This window comes from Phyllopteryx taeniolatus, chromosome 10, assembly GCF_024500385.1.
Source record: "Phyllopteryx taeniolatus isolate TA_2022b chromosome 10, UOR_Ptae_1.2, whole genome shotgun sequence".
NCBI lineage: Eukaryota > Metazoa > Chordata > Actinopteri > Syngnathiformes > Syngnathidae > Phyllopteryx > Phyllopteryx taeniolatus.
Window position 1 is genome coordinate 26,208,860 of NC_084511.1, and position 19,190 is coordinate 26,228,049.

The following is a 19,190-nucleotide window of genomic DNA, read 5'->3' on the forward strand; positions in this document are numbered from 1 at the left end:
GGTTTGCCATGTTTTTTTCCAGATCAAACTCTATTTTCCACATTCCAAAAACGTGCATGTTAGGTTCATTTTAGGCTGTAAATTGTTTGACTGTGAATGGTTATTTGTCAATATATGTGCCCTGTGATTGGCCGGCAACCAGTCCAGGGTGTACTCGCTGGGATAAGATCCAGCTCCCCTGCCACCCTAATGAAGACAAGCGCTATAGAAAATGGATGGATGGATACCATCAAACTTTTCCTCTTTGCCATCACTGGTACTCGTCTGAATAATCAAAAGAAAAAGCCAACACACGTACTCTATCGAGGTGTCGACCGTGTCAAATGTCTCCACAGGTGATCAGTGAGGCGAGTCTGAGGGTGTCCCACCACACGGTGCACACGCAGCCGGTGGGCGGACGCTTCGACAGGGCGGACGACTTCTTCATCCCCTCGGCCAGCCTGATCGCGGACAGCGTGAGGTGCGCGAGTACACATCATCCACGTACGCTCTGGGTTTTGAGTCGCCCTTGGGAACGCTGAGGTGGTTTGTTCGCTCCCATCTCAAACTGGCCTGCTTTTACCCGCCTGTCTGTCAAGCCGAGAGCAGGTAGGCGGTGTAATTACGGCGGGCAGAGTCCAGCACCATTACCGTGTTGACAACGTCACCGAGCAACAAAAATCAGTGCAGCTCTGTTTAGCTTTTGGCATTGACATGATAATGGGTATCCCCTCCGAGCCCACACTAAAACAAATGCTGCTTGTGCGAAGCAAGCAGTGGCTAATTGACCCAAAAAATAACAAATACAAATGGAAATGAGAAGTCAACCAACATCTGACCAGAAGTTATGATACAGCTCTTGTATTCATCTCATTTGATTGAGCCTAATGTTGTATATTATGTAACATACAGCATATTGTTGTGTACTTAACCATCATTCATAGACGTATCCACATGAGCAGACTTTCAGTCAAACCTCGTCAGTAAAACCGCACTGCTAGTTCTTATTTCTAAGCCTTTGGCTTCTGTCAAGAAGAGCCAATCATTGCGCGGGAGACAAGCAATGCAAACAAGCAGAGCGGGATGTTCATTCAAATGTTTGGGGGAATGCAAGAAATGTCCTACGTGATAGTTTGGCCCAGTTCACAAATCAAAGCATTCAAAATCACATCATGATGAATGGCGCGGTGGTCAAAATGCAAAACGAGGCTTTGTCTGAGCATTTTATGACTTATGCTTCCATAAATCAACCACTGTTAGGAAACGTCAAGCAGCATCTGTCAAGTGTAGCTGAAGAAACACGTTCCTTTTATTGCTGAATTGGGGGGGGGGGGGGGGGGGGGGGAACTGGAAAATACACACGGTGTAGTTATATAAAATCAATAGGGTTCACTCCTTTAGATTTGAAGGAAAGTTTGAAGGCCATCAGTTGGGACTGCTCGAGCACCCAACACAATCACTGATCGATTTGAAATGTGATTGCAGCAACTTCAACCATTTTGTGACACCTCATTTAAAATCAATACAATTCAGGCTTGGATACAGGAAAAAAATCCATGAAATGTAGCACGATTTAGTATCATGACTTGTTATGTGCCGAAGTGGTGCAAAAACTGTCAAATGGATGTAAGCTAAAGCTAAATTTACACTGTAATTCGGATGATGTAAATAAATTGAATAATGTGCGCCGCTGGTTTATAAAAGGTTAACTTTCCCTGAAGTGTCTTTGTTATGTGGACCCACACACAACAGCACCGAGCGAGGCACCGGTCTAGCGAGCTCACTAGCTCGTTAGCTCGCAGACTAGCGAGCGTAATAAACAGTTAACTTTCCCCGGTCCTCACACCAGAGACGCCGTACCCCAAATAACCCATCACAGGGAAGATGCATTTTTTGGGAGCTGTAGGCTTATCTTGATGGCTAACCGACTCATGCCATACAAATCCGGACAACTGAAATGGTGCAAAAGAGTTTAACGCTATATCTCAACAATTCAGTACTAAATGATTCTCAGTCTTTGCACGTTTTTCGCACTTATCTTCAAACATATTAAATGTATTTATACATATAGTCGGGTCTCTGGAGTGTCTGCCCACACATCAAGTTTGAAATTAAACAACCAAGTAAAATCTTTGCGAGTTGCTCATTTCTTAAAATGTGTCTGAGAGCGAACCGCTGCCAGATTGTGACACAACAATTCAGTTACAGTGGGTACGGAAAGTTTTCAGAACCCCTTGAATGTTTCACTCTTTGTTATATTGCAGCCGTTGACTAAAATCATTTAAGTTCATTTTTTTCCTCAATGTACACAAAGAACCCCATATTGAAAGAAAAAAAATGTAATTGTTGAAATTTTTGCGGATTTCTTAAAAAAGAAAAATGAAATATCACACACCCAGAAGTATTCAGACCCTTTGCTGTGACACTCATAAATTTAACTCGGGTGCTGTCCATTTCTTCTGATCATCCTTGAGATGGTTCTACACCTTCATTGGTGTCCAGCTGTGTTTGATTATACTGATGGGACTTCATTAGGAAAGCCACACCCCTGTCTATATAAGACCTTACAGCTCACAGTGCATGTCAGAGCAAATGAGAATCATGAGATCAAAGGAACTGCCTGAAGAGCTCCGAGACAGAATTGTGGCAAGGCACAGATCTGGCCAAGATTACAAAAAAACCTGCTGCACTTAAGGTTCCTAAGAGCACAGTGGCCTCCATAATCCTGAAATGGAAGACGTTTGGGACGACCAGAACCCTTCCTAGAGCTGGCCGTCCGGCCAAACTGAGCAATCGGGGAGAAGAGCCTTGGTGAGAGAAGTCAAGAAGAACACAAAGATTACCGTGGCTGAGCTCCAGAGGTGCAGTCGGGAGATGGGAGAAAGTTCTAGGAAGTCAACCGTCACTGCTGCCCTCCACCAGTCGGGGCTTTATGGCAGAGTGGCCCGACGGAAGCCTCTCCTCAGTGCAAGACACATGAAAGCCCGCATGGAGTTTCCTAAAAGCAAAACGTGAAGGACTCCAGGATGGTGAGAAATATGATTCTCTGGTCTGATGAGACCAAGATAGAAATTGTTGGCCTTAATTCTAAGTGGCATGTGTGGAGAAAACCAGGCACTGCCCATCACCTGTCCAATACAGACCTAAAAGTGAAGCATGGTGGTGGCAGCAGCATGCTGTGGGGGTGATTTTCAGCTGCAGGGACAGGACCACCGGTTGAAATCGAAGGAAAGATGAATGCAGCCAAGTACAGGGATATCCTGGACGAAAACCTTCTCCAGAGTGCTCAGGACCTCAGACTGGGCCGAAGGTTGACCTTCAAAAAAGACAATAACCATAAGCACACAGCTAAAATACCGAAGTAGTGGTTTCAGAACAACTCCGTGACTGTTTTTGAATGGCCCAGCCAGAGCCCTGACTGAAACCCAATTGAGCATCTCTGGAAAGACCTGAAAATGGCTGCCCACCAACATTCACCCTCCAACTTGACAAAACTGGGGAGGATCTGCAAGGTGGAATGGAAAAGGATCCCCAAATCCAGGTGCATCATTCCCCAAAAGACTCATGGCTGTATTAGCTCAAAAGGGTGCTTCTACTAAATACTGAGCAAAGGGTCTGAATACTGTGTGATATTCCAGTTTTTCGTTTTTAATAAATCTGCAAAAATGTCAACAATTTCGTTTTGTGTTTCTGTCAATATGGGGTGCTGTGTGTACATTAATGTGGGAACAAAATAACTTAAATGAGTTGAGCAAATATAGGCTGCAATATAACAAAGAGGGAAAAATTTAAGAGGGTCTGAATACTTTCCGTACCTTTCCGTAATTTACAACTTTCTCCACCCAAGAGCCACCAATTTTAAGCAACGAACGGAGTACAAGGAAACATTAATTATCATGTCAAAGCCAAAAGCTCAGCAGGGCTGCATTGAGTTTTTTCGACGCAAACATTAGCATTAGCTAATGACATTATCTTCATTCCAAACATGTATGTGCTATACTTGTGTTTGGAATGATTTTTTTTGTTTTTTTTTTGTTATTAAACCTAAATATTCATGACCTATTTAATAGAAAGGTGTTAACAAATAAAATTATTTAAAAATCAATATTTATCCATTGGGGCCATCTGACGTGCACTACTCCCACAAACATGGCGAAGAGGTACTTTCACAAAGCCGAATCAGTGTTGCCTTTGTATGTGGTGACTTTTCCAACACCTCTTAACGACTGTATTTAAAAAAAAAAAACAATGACTGGTGACTTTAATTCTCACTAAGGCTCACAACACGAGTAGAATCATTTTCACATTTCCCTTGTGACAAGAAAGGAAGGCAATGGGATTCAATTGCACTGAGCATTTCCGAAGACATGGTGCCCAGTTCTATTGCAATAGCAGCGTTTTAACAACAAGGAACAAAGTTTTGCTTCCGAGACGCCTTGCCTCACCGGTACAACGAAAAGAGCGTGAGAGCACAACAAATGCTGCACATATTCAGGGATGTCAGATTGATGTGATTGCGTCACAATCATATCAGCGCTTTTAAGGAGCAATTGGTTTGTTTTATTGCCGCCAGTCCCCATATATTGGTATGCACTTCATTAAATGACGTGACATAACTCACCCTGTGGACCACTGTGGGACCAGTTTGAGGACCACAGATCTAAGGATTGTTCCAGCCTGTCAAACCAATAGTTCCTCACTATTGCTAGCGACGTTCCATCTTTACATCCATTTTCCGTAGCGCTTATCTTCACTAGGGTCGCGGGCGTGCTGGAGCCTATCCCAGCTGACTCTACGCGAGAGCCGGGGGTTCACCCTGCTTTAGTTCACTTATTTATTTCTTTTTTTACTCAAGACCCAAGATGACGAACCCAAAGCATGATTGAAATTATAGATTTGACCAGCGTTCTGTACATGTAAGATTGTTTACAGCCCAATAAATCTGTTTCTTATCTGTCCGTGACACGTACAAATAAAGAGTTCTGGCGCCCGGCACATGACGCAATCTGTGGATCGATGATTGCCTCGACAGCGACGTTGATCATGTGCTCGCCGTGTGTGCCCCACTGGCTGCCGAATGTTCAAACAGCATAAAAAGATGACAAATGAAGCCGAGATTGAGACGCCCGTTAGCCTCCGTCAGAAGCAGGCATATCTCGCGCAACCGTCAGAATGTAATGTTCCGTTAGCAGATTCTTTGGAGTTTTTAAAAGGTGTGTTTTTAAATGATACATGCATATGCAACGTCTTCTTGTGACAATGGAGGTCAGACGGTTGCTCAATTGAAGAGCATCAGGGGCCACGTTACAAATCCGACAATGGATTTTCTACAGTCTACAGTCCAGTTCTCAAAAGTCAAGGTATACATTTTTCTTGTTCTTAATGTTATTCAATGGCTTTACTTCGATGGCATCCAGAAAATTGTTTGGGAGTATTCCCCTAATCCTCAAAGTCTGAAGACTTTTGGGATTCTGAGCCTTTCAACTGATAGAGGTTGAAGATCAAAACATACTGATCTTTGATCTCCTTGGGAATCGCATAATAGGTATTCAAAATGAATTGGATGCATGCTTCGATAAAGACAAACTCTGAAACTTGGATGAATGTCAGTAAGGTGTCTGAAGGCTTCAAGAAGTTGAATTGAAGACTTTTTTATGCCTGGCAAGTGGAAGAGCTTACATGAACCAAATGTGACCACAAATGTTGGAATTTTCCCATTACAGAATGAATACATGATTATTGTATACTACTCTAAACCCATAACGTGTATTCCTGGAATATCCGCAGTCATTCGCAACCAAGTGATTTATGATGGTTGAACCAATTCAACAAATGCGACCAATCCAGGGTGTGACCAAACCTTTGGCCAAAGTCAGTCCTGTGTTAATATAGAGCGTAGTTCACTTTTAGCTCAAAGTCAACGCTGTTATCAGTCTATAGTATAATTATTTTTAATATAGGAGTAATAATAATAGTAATAATAATATATATAATAATAATGTAATAATAAAATAAAGAAATAATAAAGAAATAATGTCATAATGTTATGTCAATAATTCTTACAAATAACAGTATAATTCGCCTTCAGCATTAAAGTCAGCCCTATGATCGACTTTGTTAAACAAATTTGTAAACTGTTGAAAGTTAGCAATTTTGTCTTTGTTTTTTTATTAGGTTTTAAACAATGGATTACCGGATGAAGTGTCATTCTTAAGCATAATGAAGGTCTACTTTTTGGAAACTCAATTTAAGGTTTTTTAGGTGGAGAACCTCTGTCCAACCAGAAACATTATGAACCAGGTCTAAATGAGCAGATGCAGCAGTGTCGCATTGCAGGGACAATAACTAATGTTCCTTAGCGCTAGTCTGTTTGCTTGAATAAATGTATATGTAATTTAAAAAAAAAAAATGCATTATCACTTTTACTTCAGCCTCTTGCATTATTCCTCTGGATGGGATTCTACGTGCCAGTATACTCAGTGCTGAATGTTGATGTTGGTTACCCCTACGTAATTAGAATGAAGCTCGGAGGCGTCTCGGATACATGCGCAGAATGATTAGACGTAGAAGAACGTCAGAATATCACAGTCAGGACTGATCCAATTCTGGTGATTTGTCACTCAAGAGTCACTGGTCGTGTAGCAATGGTGACGGCTGACTTTTATGTATAATAATCCAGTCCTACTCAGTGGCCGCAAGTGTGAATATTTGTCCCTCTTTCTATGTGACCTGTGACTGACTGACGACAAAGCCCAGGGTGTTTTCCAACTTTTAAAAAACACGGATAAATGGGTGAATGGTCTAGTATATGACCCAGGTCTGTAGTTTTTACTGCCGTTGTCTGTCATTCCAAAATATGATTGGGATCCGTGGAAACAAAGTAGCAACTGGTCCAGTCATCACAGAATACTGGTACGAGCACAGAGATAATAATGCATACCACTTATATAGCACTTTTCAAGGCACTCTACAATTGCACACATTGTTCATTCACTCCACAGTCACACCCTGTGTCTGACGGAAGCGTGGCTGCCATTCTGTGCCTACAGCCCCTCCGACCACCACCAAACATTCGTGGGCAAATATGAGTTAAGGGACACAATGACACAATGATGACATGCACACAGGCGGGGATACGAACCGGCGACCTTCCGGTTGCAGGGTGTTCACTTTACTGCTGCACCACCCCATGATGTCAGGATGACTATTGATTCAATTGTCTGGGTTGTTTCTCTTGATGATGTCAGGATGACTATTGATTCAGTTGTCTGGGTTGTTTCTCGTGAAATTGCCAACAGATATGGCCTCATCTTTCACGAAAATGAGCCTGTCCTACACAAGATCGACTTGGAGACGATGGCCTACGTGAAGAACATCAGCCTACGGGACTTTAACTGTGTCCCCAAGTCAGCGGCCTACACCCAGCTTGGCGGCTACTACTTTGTCAACTGCCGCTCGGACTCCGCCGGCGCCACGCAAGCTCAGGTCATCGTGGACAGCGTGACAGACAGCGTGATCGGGCAGAATCGCGATGTCAACGGAACGCCCCACGTGTCCCCGGATGGCCGCTACCTGGTCACCGTGGACGACGATGATGGCCTGATGCGGATCCAGACCGTCTCGGAGCACGGCGAGATCGGGGAGCCCTTTGACATCCACACCAACTTGCACATCTCCGACCTGGCCTTCCAGCGCTCCTTTACTGAGGCCCACCAGTACAACGTGTTCGGTAGCTCCGGGCGCCAGACGGACGTGCTGTTCGTTGAGTTGCGCACCGGCAAGGTGAAGATGATCAAGAGCTTGAAAGAGGCCATCAAGCCCTATGAGTGGCCATGGAGCGCCAAGAACCGGGCGGTGGTGGGCGGCGGGACGTTCGGCCAGTACCTCATGACCCCTTCCCGTGAGTCCCTGTTTATCCTGGACGGGCGGCTCAACAAGCTTAACTGCGAGATCACCGACGTGGTCAAAGGCAACGTGTTGGTCTGGGTTGGGGGGGAGTCTTAGGAACGAGTCGGGTTCTGGGACTGTTTCACTTAAGTTCGCCGCGGAATTTCAAAATTTTGTGAGGGAGAATGTCAAGTATTTAAAAATGCTAATTGACCATTCACGTTATGAGATGTAAAAGTAATCAGAGTCATGAATATAAATCTATTTGCTGTACCTTTTGAAAATTGATGTACCTTTTGAAAAATCCAACACAGATCCGGACTGTCTCTCGTAATTTACCCCCAACTTTTCTCCCGTGCCTTCAAGGAAAATTAATGTCATTTTTTTCCAGCCCCTTAACTTCAACGCTATGTCATGTATGGCTTGATCTTGTCTGGTTTGAAATGAGACTCATTACGCTCAGACACTCACTAACCTTTAATCCAGACTTATAAAACAGCATTTGGTAAATTCCGATTTGATTTGATTATTTTTTTTTTTTTTTTTTTTAATTCTGCCCCAAAGCAGGAAAATCAAAAGTCGCTTATTTTAGCTTTAGGAAAGGAATTTAAACATTATTTCAAAGAGCGTTCCTTGAGGAAGAGTCAATCGAGCACCTGCCCGTTTGAAGGATTCAAACTTTGGACCAAACAAAAGGGAAGGAAATTAGACTAGACTAGGCTGTATCCTAGTGAGATTAGAGATTGCTGTGTGCTACTTGTGCTATATTGTGTTGAAGACAAGGTTGGATGATGACAATGGACACCTTTCTATGCATTAACAATCCCAATGACAACTGCATCTGAAAAATTGACAATGGACTTCTGGCGTGTTAATAATAAACCTCTCACCATATGTCATGCATCACCCTCACTTTTGCTGCCACATTACGTTCTCTTTATGTTTCTTTAAATCCAGAGCGGCTGGTTCAATTGCTTCATTCCGATTGTACAGATAAAAACACAAGTGATGATCGTTCACTGAGCACATAGCGATCACCGCTTTCCACGTCCACAGTAGTCATGTCTCGTATGTGTGTGTCCCCCCCCCCCCCCCTTGGTGCGATTGCTATTTATACATAAATACAAATAACGCTTGTCATTATACCCAACAATAAAATCTATACCAATGAAACCAAGTGTAATATCTGTTCTTGCAATCATGACCGCAATCTCGCCTGCTAAGTGGAACACAACTCAATTGACTGCCTGCCGGTTATCATGGCAACAACACTCATGTTGAATAGCCATTCATCTGGCAGCCAAGACATTTGATGTAATGTGTGATAATAGCACAGGAGATTGCAATTACTTTGGAAATAATTCTGACCTTTGGCTCGAGACTGGCATAGTGCAAACAGATGGAGCCATGAATTCTGCCTGAAAATCCTGAAGGAGAATATTCGGCCATCAGTTTGGGACTTCAAGCTGAAATTAATGACTTTTTCACACAGGCCCAGGTAGCTTTGAAGATGGGTTTTTTCCCCTTCATAAATCACCATTTAAAAGCTGCCTTTTATGTTTACTTGGGTTATCGATGTCGAATATTTACATTCATTTGATGATCTTAAACATTAAAGAGAAGAAAAACTGCACACAAAAAAAAATTGAATTTGAGAACGGTGATAATACTTTTTCATATTATTCAGCACAGTACAAAATGCTGTTTTTGCTGACAAGCAAAGTAATGAGATAATTTGGAGAAAAAGGAAAAGTTGCTCTGTTTGTGCACAAAACCGAAACTATTCCAAACCGTGGCCCAACGTAGCGTGGGTTTCATAGACCGTCCCACCCATACTTACGTATGTCGCTAAACTTCCCATAGCTGCATACACCATATAATAAGAACTGAAGAACGCAACTATTTTAGAACTTGATTAAAATGGCTTGATTAATCAATAATGATGCACATCCGCAGTAGCAACCTGGTAACTCTGGGCAAATCGATGTACAGTGATCGATCACTATCAAACCACCACACTGCAAATCGCTCTCCCAATAACATCACGCAACAGATAAATCACATCAAATCGGGCTGAGATAAAAACAAAAACAAAAATTTTTTGACGTACAATATTAGTTTAAATTGTTATTCACGTAAAAAAAAAATAAAAAAAAAATTAAACTGAAGGAAATGTTCAGTAGCCACCTTCATACAAAATGTATCCAAAATAGAAATAATATATGCTGGATTTTATTTTCTTTTTTTCCTCTTTAAATGTGAAACTCAACGTGATGTGATTAATCGTACGACTGCCCGGGGCTGAATAAGAGGTATCCGTCTAGATTAAAGTCGTATGCTACATTTTTAATCCCTAATTCATTCAGCCGCCAGCGGCGAACACATGCGGGATTTAAGGGCGCTTGGCAACAGGCGCTGCCTTACATCTCATAACTCAGAAAATGTTTTTTGTTTTTTTTTGCCACACACACACACACACACAACTTGAATGAGCACTTACTACATTTTGCAAGTGTAGCGATGTGGTGACACGTTGGGATACTGTCGAGTGTCTTGCCATAGAAAGAGTGTGGAGGACAAGAAGGAAAGAATGCGGAAGAGATGGAGAAAATGGAAAGGTGAAGGATGTGAAGAATAAGAATATTAGAAGTAGAATGAGGAGCAATTCGTGAAGAATAGGGAAAAGGATGAGGGGGGAATAAAGTGAATGAAGATGAGAAGGAGAAGAAGGATTTTGGTAACGGGACTTCCTGTTTTTGCTTAGATACCCGTATGCTTGCTTGGTAGTTGGAGCCAATATTGATGAGCTTTTTGCCAGCACATGACCAACTTGTTTGGGGCTGGTATTGAGGATTTACAGGACTCGGTAAGGTTCTGATGCAGGTCGGTACGCAAGTCGACCCGGGAATTTGCCGGCTTCTGTCGTGGCATCAGTTTAGCTCCCGAAACCCACCGGCCACGCCCCTTTGTGTTGAAAGCAGGGTGCATCTAATTAGCCGAATGGGGCAAGCCGCAACTGCCGTGTATCCTTGACCTACTCGCAATAGGTGAAAATCTGAGATAGTAAAAGACTAATAAAAAACCCTCACAAACACATTAGTGTTATTGTTAGTAAGTTATTGAAATGCACTTTTGGAACACAAAACTGCCAAAGAAGGGTAAACCAGTTATTAAATTCAAGCCTTTACTTGGTTTTTCCTCCCTATACTGTGAATTTCTACATTATTTTCTATTTGAAATATGAAAATACATTTTGCGAGTTAGTTTAAGCAGACTCTGTTTGTTTATTCTTGCAATTTAGATAATCAGACCACAAAGGCTTCACATATTTTTTTGCTCCCACTGTATGTTAAACCGTACAGTATTAGTGTTTGACAGATGTACACTCTTTAAATAAAGAATTCTTAATAGTCTATAGAAAATAAAATCTAAACAATTGAAGAATTAACCCCGAGCCAAAATCTCGACGTCTGATCGCTTATCGTTACAGGTATCCTCCTGTGGTGACATCACGAAAAAAGCCAAAGAAAAAGCCAAACACACTATTAGGAATATGTCCCATAACGTTTGTCCATATTGTTTCGAATGTACAAATTAATTAAGAGGTTCAATCTAACGAGATTCATTTAAGCATACTGGACAGGAGGACATGCTATAAATATTATATATATATATATTCCACAAAAAAATCTGCGAAATAGCAGGGGTGTGAACATTGCACATGCCAATTAAAGATTTTATTTTTTTTATTGATTTATTTATTTTTTAGTTTGTAAATTTTTTACATTATTTTTATGTGCAGGCCGTGTCTAATGCAAAAATATTGCTTTAGCGCCATCTTAGGGCCAGGAAACCATGTTGAAGTGAAGGCAGGATTTTCATTGACTGAGGCCGTGGCCTTGTCTAATGAAAACACATATATATATTTTTTTATATTTTGCCGCCATCTTGTGGCGTCTATTGGAAAATACGAACTGTAGCGTACGTCAAGGTCTCACGGATTTTTGTTATTCGCAGCGGGGCTCGGTTCCTATCACTCGCAGCTAGCGTGTGTCCACTGTACCTCCAAAGTCTTCATGAATTCATTCTTCGCCCGCCCAGCCATTTATATTCTCAGCATAGCCACGCAGGCTGGTGATTCATATTAATATTCCCGCTGGCTGAGGCTGAATATCCCTTAATAAAACAGCCGTGTGAATGGAAAGGAGGTGCGGGCAACTTCCTTAATTATCTATCGTCGGCGCTTTATCTAGTCTCGGTCACACGGGCGGGCTCCAATCTCGCCTCCATCGGGAGACGTTAACTCCGGCGCTGGCTATTAGCTGGTCGGCGAGACTAGGCCGCTCCATCATGTCGGCTCCGTGACGACTGATTGAGGCGGCTGATTGGTCGTGGCGCTCCGTGCCGACGGCGAGTCGGGAAAGATTTTCTTTCACGTACATAGAAGTAGATTTGTGACGCCGGGCCAGTCAGCCAAATATAAATACGGACGGGTGGGTTTAATCTGAATGAACGACAGGATGCTTTTTTTTGTTTTCATTACCAACTGTGTGTGCCAACCCAATTAGCACCGGGGAGGAGGCAGCACAGTGTTCGCTATCTACTAATTAAGTCCACAGCAAAAAAGCCGTTGAGAGAAACTGCTACCGCGCTACTAACATGGCCGTGCTAACATTGTGAGGATGCTATTAGCAACAAATCGACACCTACCCAAAAAAAAAGGAAAAAAATTCAATTAGATTAAATAAATTCAAAAAAGTGTGTAAACTGTGATTATTTCCAATCATGGACCATATTGTAAGAAGTCAACTGCTGAGCACATTTGAACTTGATTGCGAACAAAAACAACAACAAAGCAGCACCTAAACAACACATGAATTCAAGTCAAGAGTCTCACGTTGTAAACGTGTTTCCCGCACAAAAGAATGATTTTACGTAATGTGGCGTTAATTCATTGTTGCTAACCCAAAAAAAAGCAGCACCTACCAAGACACATAAACAGTCTCTCAGATTAATTCAAGCGTGGACTCTTATCGCATACTGTAAACTATTTCACATTGCCATATTAAATAGTCAGGGTTGCCAATATTAGCCATGATTGTATAAAAAAAAAAAAAGACACTTTATTTTCCCTGTCTGACATGAAATCTAAATTTTTTGTGTTTTAACAAAAGAAGATTTTTTTTTTTAGACAAAATACAGTGATGGTTTTTTTTTAGCCATGACTGTTGTTATGTGGAGTTGTTAACCAGAAAAGCAGCACCTACTGAGACACATAAACTCTCTAAACGCAACATAACATAAACAACAGAAACATAACATAAACTCCCATAAATGTCAGAATTACAGCATGTTGGAAATGAGATCCCCGCAAAGTTTTCTTATGCTGTGGCGACGCCATCTTAGCATTAATCGATTGTTGCCAACCCAAAAAAAAATGGAGGCACATAAACAGTCTCTCAGATGAATTTCACTATGGACTCATACTGCTTGTTGTTAATGAGTTCCCTGTGCTCTATTAGATAACCATATTTAATGTGGCGATGGCAGCTTTAAACAACAATTAGCAGTTTGATTTTTTTTTTCTCCTGCAAATAACTTGCAATCGTACGGACGCAATGCATTTGCAATCCTTTTGCTCGATGAGACGATGGCAGCGGTTTGTCTGCTGTGTCTCGCTGACATTTTCATCTTCCTATTAAGTCGTTGCAAATACTGAGCGCCGCCGTCTTGACTTCGCCGTCTCGTCCCGTCCGCCGGTCATCATTCCCTCCCTATTACTGTCTTATTACTTACCACATGGGTACAACACTGACTGCTATGCGTTGGCGTATTGTACTTTAAAACAGTTATTAGACCCTTATGTTCTCTGATTTGTTTTAAAACTATTTTCTTCCCATGGGAAATGATGTACAGTCAAATTATTGTAGGCAAAGTATTAATCTCGCTCTCTTTCAACTGTCAGACAAGTTTAAAAAAAACAAAAACATTTTAGCCACTGTATAATAACACTGAAATAAAGTATCATCTGCAACATGGTGTTTCCAGAGTCATATTGTTACCTACTGGCGATGTATAATATATATTAATTACATTGACATTATATCAAGCAGATGGTAGATTATGTAGCTAACGATATCGAGCTAACTTGTCCTTGTACCGTTTAGTCAGTTCAAGTTACACATTTAATCCAAACATCAACTGTACAGTTAATCAAGATTTTATAATGCCGTGCGTGTGTGTGTGTGTGTGTGCGTGTATTTAACTTAACATGATTGGTAGAACAAAGGTGGTATGTGCAGTAATTTATCTCTAATGGAATCACATCGCTCAAATTGCCGGCTTCTGTCGAGACCGTTTCCTATTTCTAATTTATGGTTATCATCACGGTTGTCCTCTTAAATCGTGCGCACATTTGTGATTCATCGATGTTCGTTCAATGTTCGTACTTGTTTGTACAATATTCGTACTCTTTTTTTTTTTGTTTATACTCTGCCAACAAATGTAGAAACCCCCTGACGCAGGATCACCTTTTGAAAGAAAACATCAAACGCCCAAGACACACAATGTGTTGAAACTACAGTCGTTTATAAAAGCAATAATAATAAATTTAACGATAATAACAAAAACTGGGAATTTGTTAGTAATGAGTTGACGAATGTACTAAATAACCGTGAAAAGGACACTTCTCATCACTTTTATCTTCGTTCCGTTCAAGTGATTGTACTGTATGTGCATTCATGCGTTTATTTTTTTTTTGCTTCTAACACTAATTTCATGAATTTTATCAACTACAAAAGCTTCTTTGCTGTGCTATATTTATTCCCTAGTATGTATTGTAACAACGTGCAGGTATGCAGTGTTCGTTCATTCTCTGCGATCGGAGGACCTATCTACCGTAACCCCGTAAACATTGGCGCGCATTCCACAGTTTTGGATTTACAAATGATGTCTGCAGAAAAAAAAAAATCCCCCCACGCCCCCAAAATAGACTCGGTAATAATTTTAGGCTTGTTTTTATGATTTTCAGCCACATTTTGGCCCACCCACATTTTGGTTGTGTCAAGTGCAGGAGGTGAGGACAAGTATTACATATATTCCGCGGTGTCATTTTTTCCTGTATTGAAAGTGTAGATGTTTTTTTTTTTTTTTTTTTTTTTAAAGACAATAACGAGTGAAAATAGTGATAGTGAAACATTTGAATAGGCTTGTTTTTTTGTTTTTTTTTTACATCGCCTGTTGAAATGCCTCCTCGAGGAAAGAAAACAGCCACGTCATCGCACACGAGGTAAGTGTTTGCAGATTTATTTCCACGTATATAAACGGGTTTTGTCAGCACCATGTTGTATTGTTTGCATCACAGATACCTCGAAGACTTTTGAAAAGAGTTCCTCTGGATGACAACGTTGTTTCTGTAGAGTTGCATGACAGATGTACACTCGTCAAATAAAGTACTCTTAGTAGTACATATAAAAAATAAAAAAAAAAGATTTAATCATGAGCCCAAATGTCGATGTCGAATCCCCCTGTGGTGAAATCACAAATAAATCCATACTTAAAGTTAACACACACAATTGGGAATGTGTCCCATAACTTTTGTCCATATTGTGTTGAACGTACAAATTAATTAAAAGGAACTATATTCGTTTAAGCATACACTAAAGGAGGACATGCTATGCGAAAAAAAAATACACATTTATTCAGTTTGACCTGACTTGCTTGTTCTTAGTCTTGACATGTTGTGTCGTCGTCGTCGTCTGGGACAAAGTCACGGCTCGTTGCGCAGTGAGACAGCCATTTTGAATGTGCGTGCGTGTATGTGTGACACTGTGATGATGTTTTATTCGCAGAGCTGTCTGGTGTGTGACTCTATAAGAGCTTCCAACTCAACACAGGAGAGACACGACTCCACACGAAATTCCATATAAGCACGCTGCTGTTACATGTGGCACGATCACAAAAAAATGTCGTCATTACCAGTAGAAAAAGGCAATTCCGATGCAGCGGAGCAAGCACGCAAAAAGCTCGCATCGCCCCCCCCGAAACGATAAAAGAGGCGGGCCCCCGGTAGTGTCGTTTAAAGCAGTGGTCCCCAACCCCCGGTCGTGAGGCATTTGTTACCGGGCCGCATAGAAGGAATGACCAATTTATATAATTTCCGTCGGGAGATGGGAGAAAGTTCTAGAAAGTCAACCATCACTGCAGCCCTCCAGCAGTCGGGGCTTTATGGCAGAGTGGCCCGACGGAAGCCTCTCCTCAGTGCAAGACACATGAAAGCCTGCATGGAGTTTGCTAAAAAGCACCTGAAGGACTCCAAGATGGTGAGAAAAAAGATTCTCTGGTCTGATGAGCCCAAGATGGAAATTGTTGGCCTTAATTCTAAGTGGCATGTGTGGAGAAAACCAGGCACTGCTCATCACCTGTCCAATACAGTCCCAACAGTGAAGCATGGTGGTGGCTGGTTGCAATCGAAGAAAAGATGAATGCGGCCAAGTACAGGGGTATCCTGGACAAAAACCTTTTCCAGAGTGCTCGGACGGTTCACCTTCAAAAAAGACAATGACCCTAAGCACACAGCTAAAATATCGAAGGAGTGGCTTCAGAACAACTCGGTGACTGTTTTTGAATGGCCCAGCCAGAGCCCTGACTTAAACCCAATTGAGCATCTCTGGAAAGACCTGAAAATGGCTGCCCACCAACGTTCACCATCCAACCTGACAGAACTGGAGAGGATCGGCAAGGAGGAATGGCAGAGGATCCCCAAATCCCGGTGTGAAAAACCTGTTGCATCATTCCTCAAAAGACTCATGGCTGACATGCTTCGTCAAAATGCCTGTCAAGAGGCTTGAGAATTATTAGCACCCTTTACACACCTTATGTATACCCGATTTGTATAAAAGCCATTAAAAGTCAATTTTCCATATATTATACCCATTACAAACATAGTCGCATCATTTACTTTAACGCCACTTGCAGATTTAAAATTTTCAGAATACATGCAGGTGCACTCCAGTCTTGTCGGTGGCAGTAGTTCACATTCAAGTTGCTACGAAATATCAATGCCTATGGATCAGTTGGCCCAAATACAAGCAGACTGTAACCACGACGAACGAAAATAAATTCCACGATCCACACCAGAATTCAGTACACACGTCTCACATCTCGCCTCACGTTTTCATGCTTGCAGGAGGTAATGAAGCATAATAGTGTGCGTGATGAATACAAAATGCAATCATGCTAACAGCGCATTTTTTAAGGCTTCACTGGTTAGTTAATTGCCACGTACAATATACCACTAGATGAAGCATCTGGACTCACCGGCAGGAGACAATAAAATAATGAACAATAATTATAATTGGGGCATTACAATTCCCCTGATGGGGAGGTTTTACCCTGCCTGAAAACGACACTATTTTTCCACCTTTTTGTAGTTTTTTTGGGCTACGAATGGCACCAATCTGAATGGGAGGTATAAAGTTGTCCCACTCCAACTTCACCATCTGAGCTAGTTGGGGCAGGATAGTTCTTTCTCATGATGTTCACCTTGGGGCTAAGGAATTTCGTTACCAAAACTAGGCGAGCGACTCATGTTCTTGAACAACTTATAAGCTAAAAGGGAAGAGCGATAAGAAAAAAAACCAAAACAAAAAACTGAGAAAGCAAAGACATTTTTACTCGCAGAGGCACCACTTCGTCACCAAACCACCCATGTTGACAACAATGCTGTGAGCTAATGCTAATCTGTGCTAACACTACAGCTATGCTTACCCTTTTGGCTTTGACGTGATACTGTTTCCCCATGGGCCAGTACTTGAAAAAGGCAGTTGAAATCACAACTGGGCAAATTTCAGAGGAACAAAAGATTTTCCTGGTTGTTTAATTTTACACTTGATGGGTGGGTAGAGTCTCCAGAGACACAACTTGGCGTAGTACCAAGATTGGCCTGTGAGAGGCAGCATTGTTCCAGAGGGCAGCCAACATTGAACATTTCCAATTGACGGCCTGACCCCGATTGTCGAATGCATCATCGGCTAGCCTTCTGGTTCACGTCCAATCGCCAAGTCTGTCGTTTGTCATCGGAAATATTGAACGGGTTTGGCATTTCTGATTGTCGGGCCCGAACGTGTTCCAATCAGATCAGGGAGTTAAAAAAATAAAATAAAATCACTCACAACAACTTATCTTTTAAGGACATCTGAGAAATGCTCGAACGCGGCCTGATTGTCGCCATGCGCGTCGCCGGCTTCATAGGAGAAGCTACGGCTGCTTTGGTGACTCTTCAATTGAATGTGAGGCTCATGAACGAGAGAGGCTCGTAAACGGTAAATCCTCCATCCACTTGACACCCCGCGCGTGAAACGCTGTGCCGTCTTTCCACTTGTCACCTCAGCGCGTGCCGCCTGATCGCGTCAAAGCCTCAGCGATTGCCGAACGGAGACGAAGCCGGCAGATAACATGAAATGAAAATACAGTCGGACGTGTTGCTAACGTAGAAGATGCCCGGGGTTGAATCGAACACTAACGAGAACATCTCCAGTACCAATTACGAACAGAATTCAAGTGTGACATCATGCGAGACTTCCGCAAATTTCGCCAGACCGATTTAGCACAGCATCTAATCCGCTATATGCGCAACGTCACGTGACCAAACCCGGAAAACAAGTTAACGGACTTCTTGTGGGTGCTCCGCTAACGAGCTGGCAACCCGTCCGGGGTTTTCCCCGCGTCTCGCCCGACATCGTGCCGGGCTCCAGCTCGCCCGCAACCCGAATGAGGCCTCGCGCTACAGAAAATGGACGGGCAGATGTCCCCCACATTTTGACATTCCGCCTCTTCAACAACACACAAATAGCTCCCGTTTATTTTCTCAATTCTGTACAAGCAGTGAGATTTTTCCTGAGAAGAGAACACATTTACTCAGTGTAATCAACAAGACTATTTTCTGCTTTCTTTTTCTTTTTTTTTTTTTGGTCCTCCAATTCCCTGATTAGAAGGGTTGGAGCAATCATCTTGAAGGAGCCAGCCGCTTCCCAGACAGAGTGAACGTATTCTGCATTAGGCGTGATTACAATGAGTCCCGCCAGCCTTTCTGAGACCACATCACTTTGGAAACAAATGAAGCCTGCCGCGCTGGTGGTGGGAGATGTTTGGGTGGTTTCATTATTTCTTTTACGCTCGCTTGTTATTTAGCTTAAAAGGTATCTGTATATTTTTCCTGTTGATATTAGGGTGTTTTGGTAATTGTTCTTAACAGAGAGATATTAGGCATTTCTTCTATCCATCCGTTTTCTACCGCTTGTCGCGGGGGCAGAAGCTTTAGCAGG

The 19,190-nt window shown here is 42.1% G+C and overlaps 1 protein-coding gene and 1 long non-coding RNA gene across 5 annotated transcripts in view; one reads left to right on the forward strand and one right to left on the reverse strand.

Annotated features, from left to right (window-relative positions):
* The window catches only part of fstl5 (follistatin-like 5), a 102,392-nt gene extending 93,359 nt beyond the window's left edge, over positions 1-9,033 (forward strand). For all 4 annotated transcript variants that reach the window (XM_061786851.1, XM_061786853.1, XM_061786852.1 and 1 more), the window contains 2 exons: positions 336-460; positions 7,278-9,033. In XM_061786851.1, the coding sequence (XP_061642835.1) occupies positions 336-460; positions 7,278-7,983 (831 nt within the window). In that variant the 3' untranslated portion in view covers positions 7,984-9,033. The remainder of the gene's footprint in view (positions 1-335; positions 461-7,277) is intronic.
* LOC133484386 (uncharacterized) overlaps positions 1-19,190 on the reverse strand; it is a 70,545-nt gene that overhangs the window by 27,121 nt on the left and 24,234 nt on the right. The gene's annotated exons all lie outside the window — the stretch shown is intronic.